Source organism: Betta splendens, chromosome 3, assembly GCF_900634795.4.
Source record: "Betta splendens chromosome 3, fBetSpl5.4, whole genome shotgun sequence".
Taxonomy (NCBI): Eukaryota; Metazoa; Chordata; class Actinopteri; order Anabantiformes; family Osphronemidae; genus Betta; species Betta splendens.
The window spans coordinates 2,276,355-2,299,606 of record NC_040883.2 but is presented as its reverse complement, the minus strand read 5'-3'; the positions used below and the strand labels follow the sequence as shown (position 1 = coordinate 2,299,606).

The following is a 23,252-nucleotide window of genomic DNA, read 5'->3' as shown; positions in this document are numbered from 1 at the left end:
TCATCTCTGCAGAGCTAAAGCCGCTTTCACTGCTTCACTGTATCCCCACAATCCACGGAGCATGAAATACCTAAAGCCATAATAACTGTACAGAATCCCAAGAAATTCAATATTGTGAAGACAAGTTTCCACAAAATCTTATTTAGTTTTCCAGTATTGAGCCCTGTAGTTTCAACACTGTCCTTGAATGTGATCCTTTCCTTCCTTTCTGTAAAATACCACCATAAAGTTTACATTTGAAATCAAGGCTGTTAAAAAAATGATACAAATCTATAACAACGCGTCAATAGGAAGTGCATCAATGAAACTGGAGACCAAACTGCCTTCAAAACTATTAGGCTGACAAGAAAATGATAGTGGAAGAGAGAGCAGATGCATGAATTCAATTAAAAATGGATTTCCCATCACAAATAGCTGCCATTTTTTAAAGATCCACTGATAAGAGATCAATTCGGTCCCTGACCTTTTGACCTCGCTGAATGAGACGGTACCTGTGACGACACAGATTTAGAATAATGGCCACATTCATTTCCCAAGCAAATGCAACGAAACAGCCTGGTGAAATAAAAAAAGCCTGTTCCTGAAGAGGCGTCATAACACACGATGCCCCACTGAAGGCTGCTCAGATAACACTTTGTCTTCAAGGCCTCTCCTGTCAGAAGGGTGGATCTCAGAACAGAGTGATTTTCAAGCTTTAGGCTCCTGAATGTGTGAAATGGTTCCTTCCGGGCTTCTGTTTTCATTCAAGCAAGAGCTGTAACAGATACATAACATGATTACTGTGGATTAAATATTAGCATATTGCTCCATGATGGACAATAAATGCAAGTCTGGTTTTGCCAGAGGCTTATGTGTGTTTTCTTATTCTCATGGCTGTTAAAACGTAACAGGACAGATGGAATGTGGAAATTGGAAAGGTAAGAGGAAAAATCCTTAAAATCATCCCACAACAGTAATACTGATGGACACCTTCTCATCGTGATAGCAGATGCTGTGATAATTAAAATACAGGATGCAACCTTTTGTTGACTGTCCTTGTTTCAATAGTCTGCTAATTGTAGTGAGCTGCTGCCATTGGAAGCTGTGAAGACCGTCACAGCTGCTTATTTGAACGTGTCTGCTTTAGATGGTATCGGGGCTTCGCGGTTTCTTTTATGGAGTAATGGAAAGATAATCACACAAATCAGGCCAGACCCCCTTTGATTCCACATGGCTGGCTGCTCAGCCCCATCGCGCTGATGCAAAACACATGGCGCCCACGCGGCTTGTTCATTTCCAGGTTTGACTTGGCGTGATTTGGTTCCGAGCCTCGGCGTCGAAATCTGTCCCCTGCACTTCCCACCGGCCACTGACTGATACTCAGCTTTCCAGTAGGTGCTGGTTGCTCCCGTGGGAAGGCCTGAGTGGGCCTGGCAGCAGGAACACACTGGAGGCAGTAGATGAAGATGGAGGATGGTGAGTCGCTGCTTTTCCCTCTGTGTGAAAATGAGTCCATTAATTCAGCCCCCTCCCCTGCGTCTCCCCCAGCCCTCCCTGTGCCTGTTGTCTCTGTTTGTTAGCGAAATGATTCCTTCTGTCATGTCAATGGCAACATTATCATATTCTTGTTGCCTGGGAAACCAGCGCTGAGCGAGACGACTTCAAGCCTTCACAGCGTTTGAAGGCGCTGAACATGAAGGTGATCCGCGGTGCGGTGCGAGCGGGTGCCCTGACGTACGTGAAAGGATCTTATTGCTGGAGCCGACGCTGTGCTTTACACCCCCCCCCCCCCCCCCCCCCCCCCCCCCCCTCCCCCGGTCGTTTGGTAATAGATTCAGCTTCATGGAATTAGAACATGGCTCAGGCATTCAGCTTACGCTCCAGTGTGAAGATCAAGCTTTGACCTCAGCGTTGTTTTCTTCAGTGCAGTCAGAATATTCAGACCTTTAGTGTGGTTCGCTAGAATGCGGCTCATGTAGCAGAGTGGGAATTATAAATTATGTATAATTAATCTGTAGGTTGCCACTGATTAAAGGATTATTTGGGTTGCCAGGTTGGCGCAAATCCCTTTGTCTGCCTTTTTACTTGATATTAGCCCAACTTTTTAAATTTGGTAACACTGGACGATAAAAATGTTTGTTCAGGGTTTAATAAGATTGTTACAGTAGATAGTCACAGACACTTACTAACGCATTATATCCATTTAAAACATGGTTTGTTTTTAAAACTGTTAATCCTTGTGTCTTACATAAAGATTAAACACATTTATGATAGTATTATTGAGCCTGAAGCTTGTTGTTATTCAGGCCTTGATCTGAAGTGAAGCATAATATTTTTGCTGTGAGCAAATAAAACTGAACACGTGCATTTATAATAATTGGCTTCACTTAATAGCTAACGTGTGGTGTTTTATTGTGAGAAGCATTTTTGACTGTGTGGGCCATCATCAGACCATAAAAGTGGTGACTACGCTGTGTTTATATACACAACATTGAAGGCAGTGACCTGATCCAACGGGGGAAGTAGGACTCCCAGAAGTGTCTCAAACTGCTGCAGGAGACAAAGGCTGAGCCCAGTAACAGTGAGAGCGCTCTTTGCTCCACGTGGACGTGAAGTGGGCAGAGTTCGGAAACTGCCTTTATTTTCTTCCATCTGTTTATATTTCAAAGTAAAAGCCCAGGAGCCGGTTTCGATGATCGCGCTCTTCCCACCAGCGGCTTCCTCGCAGCTCACGCTTCGACCCGCAGCTCGCTTGTTCCGCGCGGCGGGTCGGCGTCCGTTCCGCCCGGCCACGTCCAGTTCCACGTCTTGGGTGACGGACGGTCCGCTCCGGGCGGATCCGCGTCTCCTGGCTTTCCCGCTCGCTCCCGCTGCCGCTGGTTGGCTACATTGTATCGGTTCCCACCGCGGCGCTCGTCCAGAAACGCTGAAGACGGAGGAATTAACCTGGATGCGACGCGCTCCACTGTGGGATTAATTGGCAGAAGGTTCGCGGGGCAGCAGCGGGCGTGTGCGCGGCTCGAGGCGGCGCCGGTGAAATGCCCTCCGGACTCGCTTGTTGTCGCCGTGGACGGTATCTCCAAGTGTGATGGCACAAGTCCAGTGAATCGCTGGCCTCCGCTCCGCTCTTGTGTTGGACGTCTTGGGGAGTGCGCTGCCACTGCTTTCTGCTGCTTCGCATATTTTAAAAGCGCCTTTTATTGTAATTCAAGGCGATCCCTCTTAGCTTTTTATGGAGTGCGCGCCGCCATGGCCAGACCAAGCACTGGGATGAGATTGACGAGCTAAGTCGGTAAGTTGGTGCATTGGTCTTTTTGTTCGTTGCTGAGGCGGCGACTCGCTAGCCGTTTAACGCTAGCTTCGCGTGCGAGGCGAGCTGGCTAGCTCCGCGGCGGCGGCGGCCAGCTAGCCGAGCCCCGCTGCTCCGAGCTCATTGTTTCACGCGCCAGCTAGCTTACTAGTCACATTAGCGCATTACTGGGAGCTAGGCTAGCGTGTTGAAGTTCAGCTAACCTGTAAACACGCGCCACTGGACTCCGCCTGCTCTAATCGCGAGCAGCGGTAGTCGCAAGAATGCTGGAGGTAACCAGCACATTAAGTTAAATAACTTAACTCGAGGGGCGTTTACTGCTTATTTCTGTGCTCAGTGGAGGCTGGTGTTGAGGCAAACGTTAGAGACATGAGGACAGATTCCAGCAGTGTCCCCAGTCAGACACGGGGGAACCCGAGAGCAGCTAAACAAGAAACAGAAAATGAAACATCCGACGCGAGCGCGCGCGCGCGCGCGCCCGTCTAACTTTGGAGGCTTCAAACGTGGGAGCGCGTGGACATGAGCCTCTGCGCTTCTGCCGCTGGTGTCACTGCGAGGACAGCGTGAACTCGGTGTGTTGCGCTGGGAAACCCAATATCCAGAACAAAGTGTTCACCAGAGGAGCTCGGGGAGAGCGGGTCCTGTGAAATGGAGGCTGGGGCTGAACCAACCTCCAGTTGGGGCTTGCTCCCATGGAGAGAAGAGCCTGGAGCCCTTTCTGTGCATTAGTCAGATTCTTCCTGTCGGCCCACGTTATTGAGACAGACTCATCTCACGCTGGCGAGTCATGCAGTCAAAGCACTAATGTCTTGTTTTACAATAGTCTGTGTAAAATAAGCCCGGCACGGTGCTGGCTGGTCTGACACTAGATCACATTACAGTTTGACAATTTGTCTGTTTGACTCCAAACCTGAGGGCAAAGATTCTGCCTTCATTATAGGAAGGAACTAAGAAATGGTGAAATTGGACTTGCTTTTTCAAACAAAGTGATGGAGCTTTTCTTTGGTTGCTGTTGTGGAGGAATGGAGCACGTGCAGCAGGTTTGAGCCTCTCGTTCACCTGAGCTTTTGGCTGTCGTCACCGTTTTGTCACAGGTCAACACACGCTGCAGCAGTTGTACCTCTCAGTGTGGAGGCCGTCGCACAAGTTACCACAGTGGACAAAACACTGCAGAAACATGATGATGGTTAAAAAATGGATTTTAGGTTCCTGAAAAGTGCTGCGCATGTAGATTCAGTTTTCCCGTTTCATTATTTTCCTCGGCTGGTTGGAAATGGCTGTTTCTGGCCTGGGGAACAATGAGGTGATCAGCTTTAGCACCAGTGCATATAAATGATTCATGCCTTTCACTTTAGAGTGTTTAGTCACTATTGATTTACCACTGACATTTGCATTGATTTGATCTATTTTAAGGTTATTGAAGCCTCCATGTTCTCCTCTGTATTTTGCAAACTGAAATGAGTACAACAGTGACGAGCACAGATGATTCTCTGTTAACAGGGAATTGCAATTATGAGGCTGGAAGCATAGACGCATCAGCACCGATGCTGCTGTTAATAACTCTGGTCCTTATTGAGAGTAAACATTTGTTCTTGTGTCTGTAAGGAGAAAATGAAGCTTTTCACTGAGATCCTTCTTCTTCAGCTCAGTAAGTTTTCAAAGGCGCTTCCTCTTCACCTGATTACCCTTTTTTGTAGTAATTTGTTCTAATCATTGTAAGGTGTTAAAAGCTGTGTTCTAGCCACCGCACACATTAATACAGTCTGTCAGAGCCCTCAACTGCACGGTTGAAGTGAAATCTGAGACTTCGTGCCACACAATAGCAGGGTTTTTATAGGTGTTCATGACTCACCAGTTTGATGTTTGCGATAACCGCCTGTTTGGAATTTGATGTTTTTAAATGAAACCACTAATGTATGTGTTGATGCTGTGGTGTCGACTCAAATGTCTGCATGGAAAACAGTGAGTATTTTGTGAAAACCAGAACATTAGTACATGAATAAAAGGAAGTAATGTGATTCAAGGACGTGTAAAAATTCACTTTGCTTCACCTTTTTTAAATCCTGTTCCTCATCAGCTTCAATATCAAAGGGGCACTGAATGGAGTGAATTTAGCAGTGTTTGCGTGAAGGACCTAGCCATCAGATTAGCACAGGACAAGGGGATTATGCTGGTTTTGTAAGGCTCCCGTCGTCTCGCGGCCGCGCACCAGCTGAAGGCAAACTAAGAAGAAGCCTGTCCTTTTTAAAGGTGGCTCGAAGTCGGGAGGCTTTAAGTCGCTCAAAATCACTCGAACGGATTTACTTTTGGTTTCTTATTTTGGCAGAGAAATGGAACACATGCTAAATGAGAAGTGTATGAATCCCTCAAATCCCTCTGGGCAGCGGTGAGTCCACATTAAGCCTCGTAACCTAGTTGGTGCCATTTGACAGGCTGAGATAAGATGAAGTGGAGCATCTTTGTAGTTTAGAACATCATACAGTGTGATACGTTTGAAGTGGGCCTCCCTGAGTGGTGGGGGTTGGGCTTGTTTAAGCACTGGTGGAAAAGCAGCATTACGTACGTGACCTGATTCCAGATAGCAGCCGGTGGGTGCGTTTCAAACGTTTTTACACATTATTAATTTGCATTGTCGTCTGCTTTCAACAGTCAAAATACAGAATCTGGGCATGTGTGTCTGCTAGACAGCATTTCTGTCTGTGTCTTTGTGCCGTATGTCATCTTAACCCTGTAGACGTCACTAAATACAGAGAAAGATTGTCAAACGTTAGGGGAAACCCTACTCAGACTGTTCCTGTAAAATAAAGGCTTGTGTAGCGTCCTGTAGTGTTTTGTGATGGCGGCGGAGGAATGTCATGACACCACTGTGGGTGGGGGTCTGTGCATCTACGAAAAGATTAAATGTTGCAGGTTTCAGGCAACAGCAGGACTGAGGATGCAAGTGGACCTGAGAAGCATAATTGTTTGCGCTTCCTGCAAACAGTCCAGTTCGCATGCGTTGTGTTGTGCTGCTTCATTAAATGGGATCAATTGATGCTGCCTGTTGAGTTGGTTCTTTTAACGGGTGGTGGTTGTTTCTTGAAGTGAATCAGTGTTTTTAGCATCAACACTGACCCATTCCTTCTGTGGATCACATGGCGCTTCTAGTGGGAGTCGATGCGTCCGGAGTGGACAGTAAATAAGAGATTTGAATCGTGATCTGAGAACATTATGGCCTTAAGTTTACTGGTGCTACTGAGTTGTTAAAGTGACTGGATGTGACATCGTCGGTTGTAATCGGGATCAATGACGATACAACTCGGCTTTGGTTTTTATAGCATCGATTAGATTTCCCACAGCTGAGTTGCATCAGAAAAGAGCACACTGTGAGTGCTTGTTGAACAGTTGCTGCTTTGCCAAAGATCGGTGATTCATCTTTCACTGGGATACAAGCCCAGGTTACACTCGACTCTCTATAAAGATATTGTCAGCCTCTGTGTCACAGCACAGTCTGGAGTGCTGCATAAAATCACTCTCATTTGCCTTTGAATGGAAGAATGGTTCACTGTGTTCTTGAAAAGCGAAGCCACAGAAATGATCAATAAGACTGGTTTAGATTAGGGTATTTTTTCCTCTCCTGACAACAAAGACATGTAGAATTGCATTAGTTGTTTGCACGTGCATCACTCTGGCGTCCCGTGTTCTGCCGCTGGTGGACACATGATGTATAAGGCTGATCTGTGGTGGTAGAAGCAGCCCATCAGGTTATCGACTCAACGCTGCTAAGTCTCGTGTCCTCCCAGATGCTATCGGACATTTTTTTAATAGAGATCCATTTTTTATTTGCGTTAAGAGCAGAACAAGGAAGCTGTGAAGCTGTGCTGTGTGGGACGGCCTCAGAGCGCGTCAATACTGGAGCACGGTGGCAGTAGGTGGGTGGTTGTGAGAAACTGTCCCCGTTGTCCTAATCATACACTGTCATCTGGAAAATCAAAGAGAAGCCGTTCTCCCTCGGATGACACATGCCTCACTTGTGAAATTGACCACTAAACAAGAAAACAAACACAAATGAATTGCTGCAGTCTAAAGCGAGAACAGATGAGCGAGTGCAACTTCAAAACAAATGTCAGTTGTTTTTGAAAAAGCGCCGATTGTTTTTCTGTCCGAAAATATTTTACCGTTAACAGACGCCTGTTCTCCCTTTTCCTCGCACCGCCAGAACACACGCGAAACAGATGTGTAAGGTTTTTATATCTGTTTTAGTTTGAACCAGATCAGATCAAAGATGCTTCGGTTTATAGAAGGGCTGTCATGTCTGACTCCTTTTATTGTGTATGCATAAAGACTCGTATTTGCTGCGTGCTTTAGTAACCTGATTCTCCAGCTCTGCTTCATCAGCCACACTTCAAAAGTGCTTCACGCCTGCTGCCATTAAGTTTCTGAACAAAACGGTTAATTTTGGCGTGACGTTGGAGTTAGGGCCCTCAGGTTTCCTTGGAGTCGGCTGTCCAGTTGCCCTTGGCAACCACATTTGGACCTCGGTCAACCATTTTGTGTAGTCAGTTTTCTTGTTCTGGTAACAAACACAGAATTGTGTCCTTGGCACGAACCTTTGCAACAAGGCTTCTGTGTAGTTGTGTTGAATATGGTGAGATTCATGTAACACTGGCCCCGTTACTAAGAGAGAAGCAAACTAGAGTTGGTTATGGAGCAGTCACATGATGGAGATTAAAATCCAATTGAATAATTCCATGGAAACAAATATTCTCTAAATAATTGTAGAAGAAATGTGATTCACAACCTTTAATATATAAATGGTGATTTAATTTGATAATATTAGTGGTAACAGAACTAATACCTTACCCATTGAAACATCTATTATTGCTTTGTATAAATAAACCAGAACACAGAATGGAATTTTTAATATCCATCCTATTATCAGTCTATTTTCCTTGTTTGTCGCTTCTTTTGATTAAGTCCGACACTAGTGACAATTTACAGATCGGATCCGTGTGGAGGAAGGTTTGTCCCAGTTCATTAATGACATGACAGAACCAAATTCCTGGGTTGGTGGAGAACATTTCTACCTGGATAAATGGTAGTTTGCATTGTGTCAATGCAAAGAGAGGCGTTCGATGAGCAGCGGTCCAGAATGTGTGTAGAGAACGGAGTTCATCAAACAGCATCACCTCTCGGAGTAATCAGACCCACTTCACTGGCCCATTACAGGAGAATACGATGCTGGACAGATCAAACGGTGTGGCTGCAGGCGGCGTTCATTGATTCTGTCTGGCCTCCCGTGATGCGCATGATAAAAACATCATTTGTCCAAACAGCCCGAGAAACAATCTGATGGCGTTACCACTATTGGGCCGGACTGTTCTGGCTGTGTTGGAAAACGAGTGGGTAAAGTTTCATCTCAGAAGACTTAGTTTTTTGGCATCTGCAGCACCAGAGGCTGCGTCGGCCAAGGACGACGCTGAAGACGTGGGAACAGGATTAAATAAAGCCCATCCCCAGTAACAGTAGACAGTTGTATGTGGTGACCTTGTAAAGCAGTTCTAGTTGAAGGTCCTGAGACGACCACAGTCGGCCTGTGCTCGTCCCATGGACGCGAAGCATGGCCTGATATTTCAACGCTTCCACCCAGTGAAGCTGTGGCGCCAACAGGGCCTGTGGTTGCAGGCTTACCTTGGACTATAAATCAGTTCCGGTGCCACAGGCTCGACAGCAGAAACAGTGGAACAGCAACAAGAAGAGCAGAAAAAAATCAGCTTTCTAGTTGTTTGTAGTCCGATAAAACACCAACACAAGCTTGAGAATATATTAGTGAATAGAAACGTGTGGTTTTGTTGGCGTCCACTCTTTAATGGCTGTCGTAGGTTTTACTTGTGTCTCGCTCTAATCTGCCAGAGAAAATGGATTAGATGCTGGTATCAAAGGCAGAATATGATGACTGACGCTCCACCTATTGGCTCTGCGTTTTATTTTGGTTGGAGCGGTAAGATGTTCTGCTATGGCAGACGTGATGGGCAGAGGAGGCTGATAACTGAAGCCGACATCGGGGGCAAAAATGGGTTTTTGGATGTATTTGTAGAAACTTCTTTCCAGGAACCCTGTGTTTGTCCTGTATGTACAGATTATAGTCGAGGGATAAGCCGAGTTATTCAATAATGAAGCGAGAACAATATGTGAAAGCGTCCAACTGTACATTCAGAGCTGATAAGCTACTTGTTGTCTGTGTTGCTGCTGCCTGAGTCGACCGAACAGACAGCGCAGCCGGATTCCAGCCACACCTTGGGGCCGTCGTCCTTATCTTGTCGTATCTGTGTTTACCGTAAGTGCCCGCGCTCACGTCCAGGTATTATTGGCCTCCGCCTGTGTTTTGGGGACCTACGTTTCAGATTTGTGAGCCGAAAGGAGCATTTAATGTGCTGCGGTGAAAATCCGAAATCGACTGGCGAATGATACATTTGCACTATCGCGTGCTCATCAGTCACGATTGTGTCGGCGGCGCCGCCTCCCCCTGACATTCATCAGCGCTCGAATGTGACACTGGGGTCTCTCAGGAACAGATCACTGCTGCATTGATTCTGGACAGCGACTGCGAGCGTGTGACAAAGCCATTTGGAACCTGGCTTGTTTACTGTGGCTCTGCGAAGCAGCTGCTCCGAGAGCGGCAGGCAGTTATTTGAGGTTAATGCTTTTCCGTGGCCTCTCTCTCGTTAGACATTCATACGGCGATGCCTCAACTGTCCTCGCGCACGCGCTGCTGGGGTGGAACGGTCTCCCAGCAGTGGCCCATTGTTTCCTCACAGCTAGTCGCCTGTCTCAGATCTGCCGGGTTGTGCGAGGTGCATGTTTTACAGGTTTCTGCAGGTCAGTCATGTATTATATAGGTGGCTAATAGAATATTCTGTGTGGATTAACTACTGTAAGGTGTCTAGAGAGGTTATACGGTTGTCTGAATGTGTGCACGTAGTTATTTCAGTTTTCTGTTGGAATTTTGTCTGGCAGGCTGCCCGTGCAGGAATGCGTGTAATGAACAATACACAAAGGTTGAGGGGAAAAATGTCTTTATCTCCTTCTATTACAAACACACCTAGCCGTGTTTAAAAAGGGTTTGGCTGTGTTTTAGCCCCAGGCCTCACAGGCCTTACAGTTATTTCTTCCACTGCCTTAGTCAGGCTTTAAGTAAAAACATACATTTATTGAACTCATTTTCTGTTTACACTCTGGACTGGGTGGAAATCCCCGGCCTAACAGTGATTGATGGGTGGATACAAGGGTTTTATAGCCAGTTAAAACGTTTTCCATGGGTGTCTCATTCTCTACTTGAATTTTTTGCCATTTAGTGAAAGCAGTTAAATATTTCTTTTGAGGTTCATGTTCTTGCTAGAACACTTTCTCTGCCTCTGTTGCTTTCAACCTGCGTGTGTGTGTGCGTGTTGAGCTGTGGCGTAGCCTGAGTCTTTGCTAATTTATGCCACTAATTGGCATCTGTCTTCTAACTCTGCGTTTGTTCTCCCTTCGCCTCCTACACCGTGGTTTTCTACTCTCCTGCTTCTGTCCGTGCACTGGGCGCGTTGTTTGTTGACGCGCTACGCTGTGATTCAACGCTTGTTTACATTCCAAGAATTACTCGTCAACCTGAAGAAACAATGTGCGTTTAAAGTTTAGTTGCAGACCATCTGGGCGTAGAAAGCGTTTCCAGGCATCGTTCTGCAACGTTCTGGTGATTAGCACCGTCCAGGTCCGTTCTGTGTGGCGTTCACAGGCCCCACCTCGTGTTTTTCTATAGATACTTGGGCTTTAACTCATTGAATGACACGCGGTTCAGGTTTTATCTGACTCATCGCTGTGAATTGTTGTCTTTCTCTCGTCGTGGTCCGTGTATCACAGAGTCACCTGTTCAGGGTGTAACCTGCCTCTCGCCCGGTGAAAGCTGGGATCGGCCCCACTTCCTCAACACTTAGCAGGCAAAGTAGTGGGGATAATGGATGGATGGATTCATAAATATAATTAGGATGTGTTTATTGAACTTCATTACAAACTGTAGGCTAAAGTCCTCAGCAAGTGATTAAGCGTGCACTCAGGGAGACTGCTTTACAGCTGACCTCAACCATAAACAAGTCTGCCACAGTCGACGCCGGAGCTGCTGCTGTTACTTTATTGACTTGCATTGGGACAAAGTGTCTCAATTATAGAATGAAGAGAGCAGAGATAATTAAAAGTGTTTTGAGAATCTCAGCGACTGGCTTTGTAATTCACAAGTGGAATGGCTAAGCGTGTAATGGAGCCGCTCTTGTTTCGGCTGGACTCCACTTTGAGCTCAGGAAAAATCAATTTGGCACCTTGTCAGTGTTTCCTTACACACTGGCCTGTGTGCCGGTGTTCCTCCATCCATCACTTCCTGCCACAGACGAGCCACTATTTGATTATTTATTTAAAATCCCAGTTTGGACTGGTCACTGGCATTTATGATGGTGGCATTTATTTTTACATGTTTTCATTGCTCATTTCTTAAAATTTTACAAAACAAAGCGTGTGTGCTTCACTGGCAGTAATATCAAATGATTTTAAATATAAACCTTTACCTTTAATATTTCCATGATAATGCATTTGATAATTATAATTTAATAATCTTTATAAAGAGTCATTCACTTAAACCTTTAATCGAGTGTTTGTTTCATTAATTCTATTACAGGGATCAGTATTGTTCAGCTAGATGTGTTCCTGAGAGGGGTGTAAATACGATGCAGTAAAACGGGTGGAGCACAGTCGCTGTTTGGTCGTTAAACTCAACTGTCCAGAATCTCCTGCACCTCTTTGATTCTAGTGTTTGTGTTTTTGAAGGTCACCGTCTAAATTTGATTTCTGTGCTGAGCCAATGTAAAGTGTGAGGTCAGTCACACAACTCGTTTGACATGCAGTTAATTTGTGTAACATGTTCTGTGCTCAAACATTGAACCTAAGGCAAGTGAGTGACAAATATGCAGTGTTGCTGTAATATGTAGCCGTTTAATTTACCTCATGTTTTTGTGTCTTTCACTCAGCCTCCCTATATTAGAGGGGATATGACACATTTACACAGTTGCTTGTTTGGTTAAAGATGTGATTTGCTCAGCAGTCTATGAAATGGCACAAATTAGCGTTCTCCCAGTTCATAGACTGTTTCTGAACTGTTCAAAGTAAACACCGTTGCGTTTTCTGTCTCCTTCGTCTTAGCCTTGATAAAGTCCTGATGTGAGAATGTTCATCAAAGTGCTGACAACAGGTGACTTCTATTAAAAGGTAAAGAGAGAGATTGCACTGTTTGTTTCGCCATCCAACTCGGTTTAATAGAGAACAGCCATGAAATGGTTTGTGGCAGTGATGTGTGAGAGGGTTGGTTTGTTTTGTTGCATCACACCAGAGCCTGGACATTAAGGCCTAATCAGCCAGAGAGCAATCTGCATATTTCACACTTGTTTACTTGCTGCCTGTCTGAGTCACAGCTGCCAGTTTAAGAGATTCAGAAAGAAGAAGATGGTAATAATGTGAGTTAAACCGTGTGTGTTTAGGACACATCAGTCCCGTGTGACCAATACTTTCTAATTTAGGTGGAACGTATTGGTCCTGAAGGTAGAAGTACAGGCTTTTGTATGTGGCCTGCTCACATCAAAACCTTCCTCGGGTGGTGTGTACCCATGGTCAGTAACCAGGTTACTGGATATTTGCATATACGCACAGACCCAGAGATCTGGGTTTGTTTTGGAGGCATGGTTTACAGAGAGACGTGTGGCATAAACTGACGGAGCTGAGAGAGACATTCAGACACGGGGCTCACTCTGAATTCAAGAAAGGCAGGGTGAGAGGTGACTGATTTAGACGGGGACGCGTTAGTTTCAGTGGTTAGACATTATCTCTAAAAGGGGCCTGCGTTGCTCCCTGTAATTATCTCCGCTTTCATCCAGCTGCTGCTGAAGGGTGTCAGCAGCCAGTCACAGCCTTTGTCATGCACATGCGTGGTTGTAAAAGCTGATTAGTAATCTGGTTGTGTTTAAGTGGCAGCGCATATACATAGGACTGACCGCTAATCTCTACGGGTTCCATCTTGGCAGCTGATTACAGACAGTAATGTAAGCAGGTCACGTAAATGCATATTTATTCGTATCTTCATGATTTACTACCGGGGAGTACTTGTTATCGCACAATTTTCCGTGTTGGTTCATTTAAATGTCTATTTTAGGAGAATCAGATTGACAAAACATAAACCCACTCGTGTTGGGTGTAAATATGACAATTCAGGTGTTGCAGCAACATCGCAGAAATTTTAGCAAAACAAATACCTAGAAGAGAACAAAGCTAGAATATAAATAGAGAAGCATTTCCTACAACTTCCACCTGGCAAATGAATCCAGAGTCATTAGTGCTGTTTGCATGGCCTGGATAGTCATCCATTACACTCCACTGGCTGGCCCTTCCCACATGCTGCAGCATATCCGTCACCGTTCAACCAGTCAGTGCTTGTTTGATAGACACGGCCACAGCTATGCAGGGCATGTGGTTGAGGTTTTGGAGGTGTAAAATATTTTCTCTGCGCTCTTCACTACCCTAGACTCCACATGATGATATGAAATGACTTGGACAAGTGTGTTTTGGTTCTTTAGTGAGATCAGCAGAAGATAGGGCTTTTTAATATTATGGTTGCATAAATGCTTTAACAAAGCAAGACGTCCTAACATTTTGTTTATTGAGATTATAGTATATACAGCGATATACAAACTGTAAAATACACATTTCCAATGACAAAACCAGTTGTTCTAACTTAGTTTGTCCTTAAAATATGAATAACAACTGAATGATCCTTACATTTGCTTCGGGCACGTTCACTTTCAATGATCCTGCTGGTGGCCGTGTAGACAGTTCTCACCAAGTTATTGTGTGAATTGCTCACATTCACACATGCCTTGTTTAGGATTTCCTCTTATTTATACATATTCATTAACATTTTGTAAATGTCTTGTCAGTGTTTATTTGGGTGCATTAACAGTCTCCTAATTCACCCTAAATTGTAGTTGGAGCATGACTAGAGTGAGTTTTAGAAACTTGTATATAGATAAACATAAACAACACTATGCCAGGTCTGATTTATTTGTGTTCTCCTGCAAATTGTCCATAAATTGTTTCCCATTGTCAGTTTCCATGTTTGTTTGGCCTCAGTGATAGATAGCAGGATGAAACTGGATCTGTGAGAACAGGCTGGGCACCGCCTGCATGCCTTTCGCTCCATGAGGCTCGCGCTGGAACGTTTCCTCAGTGGGGCGTTTTCAAAAGGGGCTTGCGTTGCAGATCCAGCTAAGGGCAGTACAGTAGGTCAAATCCTGGTAGAATTAGAACCCCTGCTTCGTGGAGGTGTTGAACAAATAGGACTTCACAGCTGTTTACCCAGTCAAACAAGGGGCAGCTGCATCTCACCTCCCTTTACGACCTGCCAGGGAGTCGTCTATGAGGAATGAGTAGACGTGACGATCTAATGATTGCTCAAACCGTTTTACCTCTGTCACAGCTGGGGCTGATGCGTTTGAATGGCCACTTAAGCAAATCTGCATGAGCTCTGTGATCTACCTGCCATTTGAATGCGAGCAGAGCAATGATGCATCAAACGCAATGACTGTGACGTTGTCCATCTGTGGGAGCCGTGCAGCCTTAACGACTGGAGACATCTTGACTAGAACCGATACCATCGATGTTTTTACCATTATCTCATGATGAAACTGACCACATTAATCGATAAACTGGACAATATATTCAACATTTTCATGTGTTTTTCTTGTTGAAGACAGATTAATTTAAGTATTGCCAACGAGAGTGCGTCTCTCAATGATGTCAGTTACTGGAGAGGCTTTAGAATATGCATTTTAACGGCCACAGGAGTGAGATGTTGGTTTTTATTGGCAAGGCTAAAAGTCTGGGATTTAAAGTTAGCTTTTAAGTCAAAGTTTGTGGTTGTCTGGTGTCGATTTTTTTTCCCTTGTTAAAGTTATATCTTTATAGGTGATTAAATAAAGCCATGCAGTCTTCATTAAAACTACATAGCATCCATAAGGTGCTCCATAAGGTCCATAAGCAGTGTATATACATGATACATGTATTTAGTGAGAGACTGAGTGTTGCTTATTTCTACTGGCAGACATATAATTATTGAATACCGTGTGTCACACGGGAAGGTATGGTTTGGAAAGTAGGGTTCTTCATTTTCATCAAACATCTGTCCTTTTTTGTAAGAATCTCAAAACCCAAATATATTTCGGTTGCGAATATTCCCAAAAGAAATTCGTTCCTAAGAAAATGACCGCCTTAATTTGAATTTAGTGTGTAACTAAAAACTTGCGTACAGAAGCACAACCAACAAACTACCCGATGTTCATGGCCAGTCTTCAGTCACTGTCGTATTTATACTAGATAACGGTTCTATTTTGATCAGTGAAACATATCTCTTCATCTGTACTGAGCCGCACGATGACTTCAGGGCTATGTTGCGTAAGCAAACACGGAAAACTGGTGTTCTCTAGAAACCCACACTGGTTCATTCATGTTTTAAGCTCCTCTGTTAATGTGAGATTACCAAAGTGCTCTTGAGTTGAAAAGGCACGGCTCCATAAAGCATGTGGGGGGGTGCGAGGCCAGCTACTCCTTATTTATCAACGGTGACACTATCAGCCGTGGCTTGTGAAAAGAGAGCCAGTCATTCAGAACTGTGGGGCCACCTTGGCTGTCAAAGCAGGATTTAGGCTACATTTCCCATGGTTGCCATGGCGACTGTGGGAAGTGATTATGAAAAGAGGGCTTCGGAGCAGTGCTGTCACACCAGTGGGTATTACCATAGTGGTTTGCGCAGCCATCACTAGAGAATTACTGGCTCATGATCAAATGATTTGTTTTGTGTGTGATTTGTACCCGATGAACACTGTGTTCTATAATGGCAGGAGAATAATTATTTTCACATCTGAATTCATGGATTAATAGAACTCTGAATAATCAAAACCCTTTCCTTGTTTCTTTCTAGGGCAAAATGTGGTTAAATGGGACAGGAACGAGTACGCCGTGAGGATTCTCTAACCCCTGCCCCGGAGTCCCAACCGTCTGAGAGGGTGTCGGACCTCACTGAGGCAATCCTGGGCCGTTGGCACTAAAATGTCCCTAAGTGGTGGCACTGCAGGCGGGAAAGGTGTGGACTCTAATGCGGTGGACACTTATGACAGCGGGGATGAGTGGGATATTGGTGTTGGAAATCTGATTATCGACCTTGACGCTGACCTAGAGAAAGACAAACTTGAAATGTCTGGTACCAAGGACGGAATGGCGGCACCACCTAGTGCAGTGGCACAGTTGCCTGACAACATCAGGTTTGTTAGTCCAGTGCCTGGTTCTCAAGGCAAGGAGAGCAAATCCAAATACAAGCGCAGTAAGAACTCTAAAGACAATAGTAGCAAGGCTTCAGCTGGAGATGGGGGCAAAAAGGAGAGTACAGGACGGACTCAAGGAGAGCCAGCAGGCACAGCAGTCAGCGGAGGAGCTGCTGCTAACAATTCCACCTCTGGGAAGAACATGGAAAAGGGGGGCAAAACCTCTAGAGGTGTACTGGGCGGTAAAAAAGATAAAGAAGGGGCTAGTGGGAAAAGTAAGAAGGACAAAACAGATGGAGCCCCAGTTGTGGCAATAGCTGCTGCAGAGAAGGATGTTGTGTCTCAAGCTCAAGTTGCTTTGGGGAATACTCGTAATACATCCTTTGAGAACACACAATCAACTGACTTGGCAGAAGCCAATCAAATGGGGAATATTGCACTTGAACCAGTTGGGATAGTACAGGCACTGACCGTGAAAACTGAACCAGAGGAGGTGGAGAATGGTAACGGCGAATGCAAGACGTTAAAGAAGGTGAAAAACGAAAAGGTGAGTTTTTCTATTTGTCTTTTGTAATGCTTGGATTTGTGTTTGTTGTGTGTTCACAGAGAGGACTTGGTTTATATTGTTCATTCTTCAGTTGCAGTCATTATTCCAGGTCTTACAGTGTAGATGATCGTTGCAACGTGATGTTGCGTGTTTGTCCGAATGCATTCGTTTTGGTGATTAGCTCTTTTTGAACCTACAGACATGAGTTTCTAGCCTCATGAACTGTTGCTAGTTGAACTGCTGGTGCCCAGTTGTAGGCCAAGGATAACAATGGAAAAACAATGACTCGTCTAGAAACCGTGGACTATTAGCGATGGCAGACTTGCACCGTCTGTAATACTGAGACAGATTAGACATGTGCACGGCGATGATCATTTACGTCAGGCTCACAGATGCACTCCACTTCCACAAGCCATCTGAAATATGATTCACAAGACCCACGGCTCACGATTATGATGCTGAGACCAGATCCAGGAAACAGCCCACACACTGGTGTTGTTTCACCCTTGTTTGGTTATGAGCCAGTAAAACCTAATACTGATGTCAGACAGGAGGAAGATTAACAGCCATATACATTAATTTACACTGTGAAGTGAAATAAATGTCATGTTGCGTTCTAGTTTATTTCCACACACTTTCTTTGCTGACATTGTGGTACAGGAGCAATACAACGATCCGTGTAGCTATTCACCCACACTTATCTTGTTCACTTATTGAGTTGATCTATCACTCAAGCCATTGTACGGCTGTAGCAGCCTTTTCATGCTCTTGCCGTATAAAAGACAGCAGAGCAGGGAGGCGCTGAGGACTGTTTTTGTCTGTCATCGTGTTCCATTCTTAATCCCACAAGCCCCAGCAATGCCTGGTGGAGCGGCGTGTGGGGGAGGGAGCTGGTGCAAAGCACGCCTTCGCCGTTTTTCCTGCTGCTCTGAAAGGGGGGTGGGGGATGGGCTGCGAGGACGCCTGTTTGATTCCTTCCACCCAAGACACCCAGTCATAAAAACAAGCCAAGACGTTCCTTGGACAGGCTGCTCGGCAAAGTCTGGGCAGTCAGAATGCATTTTCAATGAAAAGGCTTTTACAAGGGGCGATTCGCATGAATCGGAAGACTGCAGTGAATGAGGGAGAGGTCACTACTGCTCTCGTAGCTAAGTGAAGGATGTATCCTTGAAAATGTGATGAACAAAAGGGTGAAGTTTTAACTTGAATGTTGAAGCTGCCAAAACCGGTTAATAGATGTCAGAAATTCCCTTTTGGAGTGTGTTCCAGAAGAATAAATGGAACACAACGTCTGATTGTTGTACGTATAAACACTCTTAGCCTGGATTCTTTAAAGCAGTGTCTTGTGCCTACGTCCACAAGGAAACTGGAACGTTTCGCTGCATTAAAGGGTGAGGGCAAGGTCAAGAACTGTAGCGTGTTTAATAATGCTTATACTGATCACGCCGCTGATCTTATCTGACACTTCTGCTTTTAATGCGTTAACCAATCATTACAGACCGTCCTGGGTGTAGCTGAATACCGGACGCCATGTTTTCACTCAGCCGGCGTTGCACCCGTTGCTTTCTTTGTGGTGCATTTAGCAATTAATGTGACATAATCTGCAGCTTCTGTTGTGGTTGTTATGTTAAAATCATATCTCGTTCCTGCTTCTGCGGGTTAGTTGGATGCTTTTGAAGATTCTGCTCCATTATGAATGTTGGCCAGCGCTTATTAATTATTGCAGTAGCTGTCGGTAGCATGCAAACAGTCTTTGACGCGTGTCTCACACTGGGACTGTGCTGGGTCTCACCGGTGTCAGTTAGAAGCACAGAATGCTGCAACAGCACAAACTGCGATTCAATAACACTAACTCTTACATTCCATCCTGCACTACTGAACAATTCTGCTATTATCTGTGTGTCAGAATCCAATTGCTTTATTGGACGCTGCTCTAGCTAGCTTCATTTTTTTAGCCGACTGCGTGAACTGTGAAATTGCTACTGAATGACTTGGATAGAGGAAAAAACTGCTGACTTACCAGACTTACTTGTCTTTGATGTCGAACCTATTTAGGCATCAAGGTTCAAAATACTGTGTGGTTTGTTGAATTGATATGTAGGGAAAACTGTCATTTTAAGGTTGCTCTTTAATTACTTGCATTTTACCCGGTTAATATGGGGTTTGGATATAATCAGCCTGTGCTTGTTTTGAAGCCTCAATTGTTGTTTGTATGTCTTAACAACTTAATTTAGGAAAAGGGTTCCTGTGGGGAGCTTGGTCTAGACATCTGGACCGTATTAAAGCTGCCACAGAACCTACCTGTCCAACATTGTATTATCCAAACATTAATAATATCTTGTTCTTGTGTAATGGTGAATAAATCATCTTTACCTTGTTCGTACATGTGCTAACCAGCTTTGAGTGTGTGTGTGTGTGTGTGTGTGTGTGTGTGTGTGTGTGTGTGTGTGTGTGTGTGTGTGTGTGTGTGTGTGTGTGTGTGTGTGTGTGTGTGTGTGTGTGTGTCTCCCTCTCTCTCTTTCCCACATCTCATTATACAAATCTGGAAGAGCAAGGCATTCGCCGCTTGCCTCGATGTGCCGCTGGCCTTGATAAATGGAGCAACTCTCACTAAAAATTACATTGGCAATGCTCCTTTGAAAACGGGGGCGAGAACAGCAGGGCTGTGTAGGAACGCTGCCGGTGTCCAGCTCGGGGTGAGGAGAGCGCTAGTTTGACTTGACTCACTGTTGTTGTTGTGGTCTGTTGTGTTTTGTTTTTTTTTAATGGTGCCAGCTCTTTAAAATATTCTGGAGCAGAGGGGAGACAGTTATTTATTTTAGGATGAGACTTGGAGCAGGGCTTGTAGCTTACCTGGGTATTTCTTCAGACATGAGCACAGTTCTTTTTGTATTAGTTATTCAAAGATTGGGACGAGGAATCTGTGTCTGTCCATGTCTTAAACTACCCAACTTTCACACCCACTTCATGCTGTGATTGCTCAGCTGTGCAGAGATGAGAAAACCGGCGGTTTCGAGCTTCTCTCTATTTTTGCGTGTGCAGCCAAGTGCAACGCTATATATTTCCAGAAGCTGTAAAAAGGTTATTTCAAATGTGCTTTGGTGACACATTTTGTATTACATCTGTAATACTATAAAAATACAATCTGCATCTGTGTGAGTGAAGAACGTAATCATGAATGAAAAATCACATTTAGTTTTTTAATCACATTCTGTTTAGTGTCATGTGATCAATGTTCAAGTCCAGGAAACATTTACAAATGATTTATCTCCAGGCGCTGTAACGCTGTTTCTACGATGTTGCTTCTGTCTGTTTTTGAAGTGTTCGCCCTCGGGGAGTCCCTCACTGCTACAGGAAGAGAAGATTTGACACTAATTGTTTTCCACTTCTGCCATTAGTTGCCGCCTTCACAGTAATCTGAAATGCTTTGAGTTTTGTAGGCAAAACAAAGCACTGGAGTGCAAGAAGTAAAAATCAAAGGAAATCTCTTAGGTTAATAAGCACAGGATGATGGGTGCGTCAAACAGCTGTTTAGGAGTTTCTCAGATGTAATATGAGCCATCACTGGTGACACTTTGTTGAGCAGTATATATGTCAAATGTGCTGTGCAGTGGTTTGCTGCCACAGATTCAGACATTGTGTTGGAAGATACACTATTGACAGCCCTCAAAGTGACAAACGGGAAAAACTTGGCTAATTTTTGGGGAAATATTGAACAGTGCAATAAGGTCCTTGTAGTCTTTCCAGCCAGATACTCTCCCCTCTGCCTGGCTTTCACCTTGACCTCAGTGAATGGTTAGCTTCATTTATGCCCCATTCTTCACTTCCTGAAAGCTTTAGGGTTTTTCCTGTCACTTCTGAATCACGATTGAATCTGAAGTCTTGCTTGCTTTTACCACAAGTGCAGTGAGGAGTAATGGAAACCTTGAAAGGCCTGTGGTTGGAATGAGTGTGACTCGTCTGGTTCTTCGGCCGTGTTTGTTGAGGTTTTTCTCGTCTTTTCCTAGACGCACTAAAATGCTGTTTTTCTTTCAATTATGCCCGTACTTACAAATGCATTGTCACAATAACCTAAGGGCCCAAATTACCAAATTACATCCATCTGCATTTGTTCCATTACAGACTATTTTAACATCAGTTTCATTTGCCTCCCATCAAACAAAAAGACTAAGACATGGAAATCTTCCTACTTTTACCAAAAAACAATTGCGTCTCGTTCACGGAGCGTCTGTCATGCTTTGTCTGATTGCTCTCTACCCTAAGTTTTCCGTGAGGTGTGTTGAGCTGTATCTGGATTAGCTTGCTATGAGCGAGGCATGTGTGGGGGGAAGGGAGCAAAGGCTCGTACAACTAATTCAGCTCATGAAAGACTTATGCAGCAAGAGCAGCTGTCTTCCATTGTCAGCCTGCAAATTTCCTGCGTGCCTCATTTCGCCTCTCAATGCCCAAGTAGCGAGAGTACCAGGGACGAAAGGAACCAAAATTCGAATGGGGGGGAAACGAACAGGGAGAGACTTTAGTCGCTCTCACTCTTCTATTTAAAACTGTGGTGGATGTCAGTTGGACCGCCGTCTAATAATAAACCATGAGTCTATTCACTTTGCAGTATGCAGACAGATAAAATGAACGGTGCTGTGGCAAGAGGGCACATGTGGGGGGGGGTGGGGGTGGCACTGCCTCAGATTAGGAGAGGAGGGAGGCAGGCTTGAACAGTGGTATGAATGGATAGAGTCTTTAACCCCCCAACACACTGAATAGTTTGTCACAGGCTGCTGCGGCTGTATGTGGAATGAGAGGAGCTGGCTGAGAGCTCTTGGATTCCTGAATCCTTGAGGCATGTGGTCTGATTAGCAGAACAAAACCCACACAGTGGGGAGGAGCAGACGTGCCCCCCCCCCTCAACTGGAATTTTCTAACAAGGGAAGAGGTGGCTTAAAGTTTGTCCTGCCTGGCTGAGGTTGTAAAAGACTTCGGAGGCTTTGTCTCTGCACACTTTCCATTGTCTTTGCCTCTCTGTTCTTTGACCCATACGTTTTTCGTTGCACATGGTGAAATAATTATCGTATCAAGACAGGTTTGACCATAAAACACTGGATGACAAAGCATTTAGGAAGAGCTTGAGTGCATGTGAAATGCTTCTACCCTAAAAACTGGACGTCAACATGGCAAAAGGAAATTGTTTGTTTCTGCCAATTGAGATTAAAACGTTTTTATCCACCTTTAAATAAATCCGGCTGAACAGTTGACAATCTCTCGCTTTGCTTTGGTGTAGCTCTTGTTGTTCTCTTTTTCTAGTGGGTTTTGTAAAGCCAGTATGTTTTTAAAAGGGAAACTTGTTCGTAGCGGAACGTGCAAAAATGTGAAAAAATCGTAATTTATCCTGAAAAGCATCAGCAAAGCAGTCTTTAACCCTGGGTGTCATAATTTGGACTTTATCTGGCAGTCAGCAACAATTTAAAATGGTTGAACCACCATACCGTAGCAAATTAAGCAAAGCTGCGGCTACTTGCATCTCCGTATGTACTATTGTCGTCATTGTCGGAGGACAATATGTGTTTAACTTTATATTAACCTCTGTTATCGTGGTTTCTCTGTGGTGGTGCACAAGGAAAAAGTTATTATTTGTTTGACCTGATTAAGACGCCGTACGCCCTCTAGTGGACAAGTTCAAGCTGGTCGTGAAAGTAGGTGAAGCTCATGGATGGACCGATGTTTGGTACTGTCTCCAGATTCTTCCAGTTCTGTCTTCCACAGTTTATGAAAGCTACAGCAACAAGTTGTGCTCATTTTGCCATTAGTTCTATCTCATTCTGAATCTCAAAATGGCCTCATAACCTTCTTAATCCAGCTCAATAGCTTTGAAGTAAACCATCATTGCTACAGTTATTTAAGATACATAGCAACTAGACAGTTTCATACTTGTGTAATGAGGTGAGAAATAATGAGGTTTAGTCTAAACAGAAATGCGGTTCACTTTTGTGGGCCCATATGAAAACACGCAACTCAAACCTTCATTGATTGCTAAGTGACAGCTATATTAAGTGGC

The 23,252-nt window shown here is 44.5% G+C and overlaps 1 protein-coding gene across 3 annotated transcripts in view; it reads left to right on the top strand.

Annotated features, from left to right (window-relative positions):
- The first annotated feature begins 1,862 nt into the window (after positions 1–1,862).
- LOC114852043 (zinc finger protein 609-like) overlaps positions 1,863–23,252 on the top strand; it is a 51,128-nt gene continuing 29,738 nt past the window's right edge. Inside the window, exons 1-2 of one of the 3 annotated variants that reach the window (XM_029144072.2) lie at positions 1,863–3,271; positions 16,320–17,206. In XM_029144072.2, the coding sequence (XP_028999905.1) occupies positions 16,448–17,206 (759 nt within the window). In that variant the 5' untranslated portion in view covers positions 1,863–3,271; positions 16,320–16,447. The remainder of the gene's footprint in view (positions 3,272–16,319; positions 17,207–23,252) is intronic. The other 2 variants (XM_029144071.3, XM_029144069.3) reach the window with 2 other exon arrangements.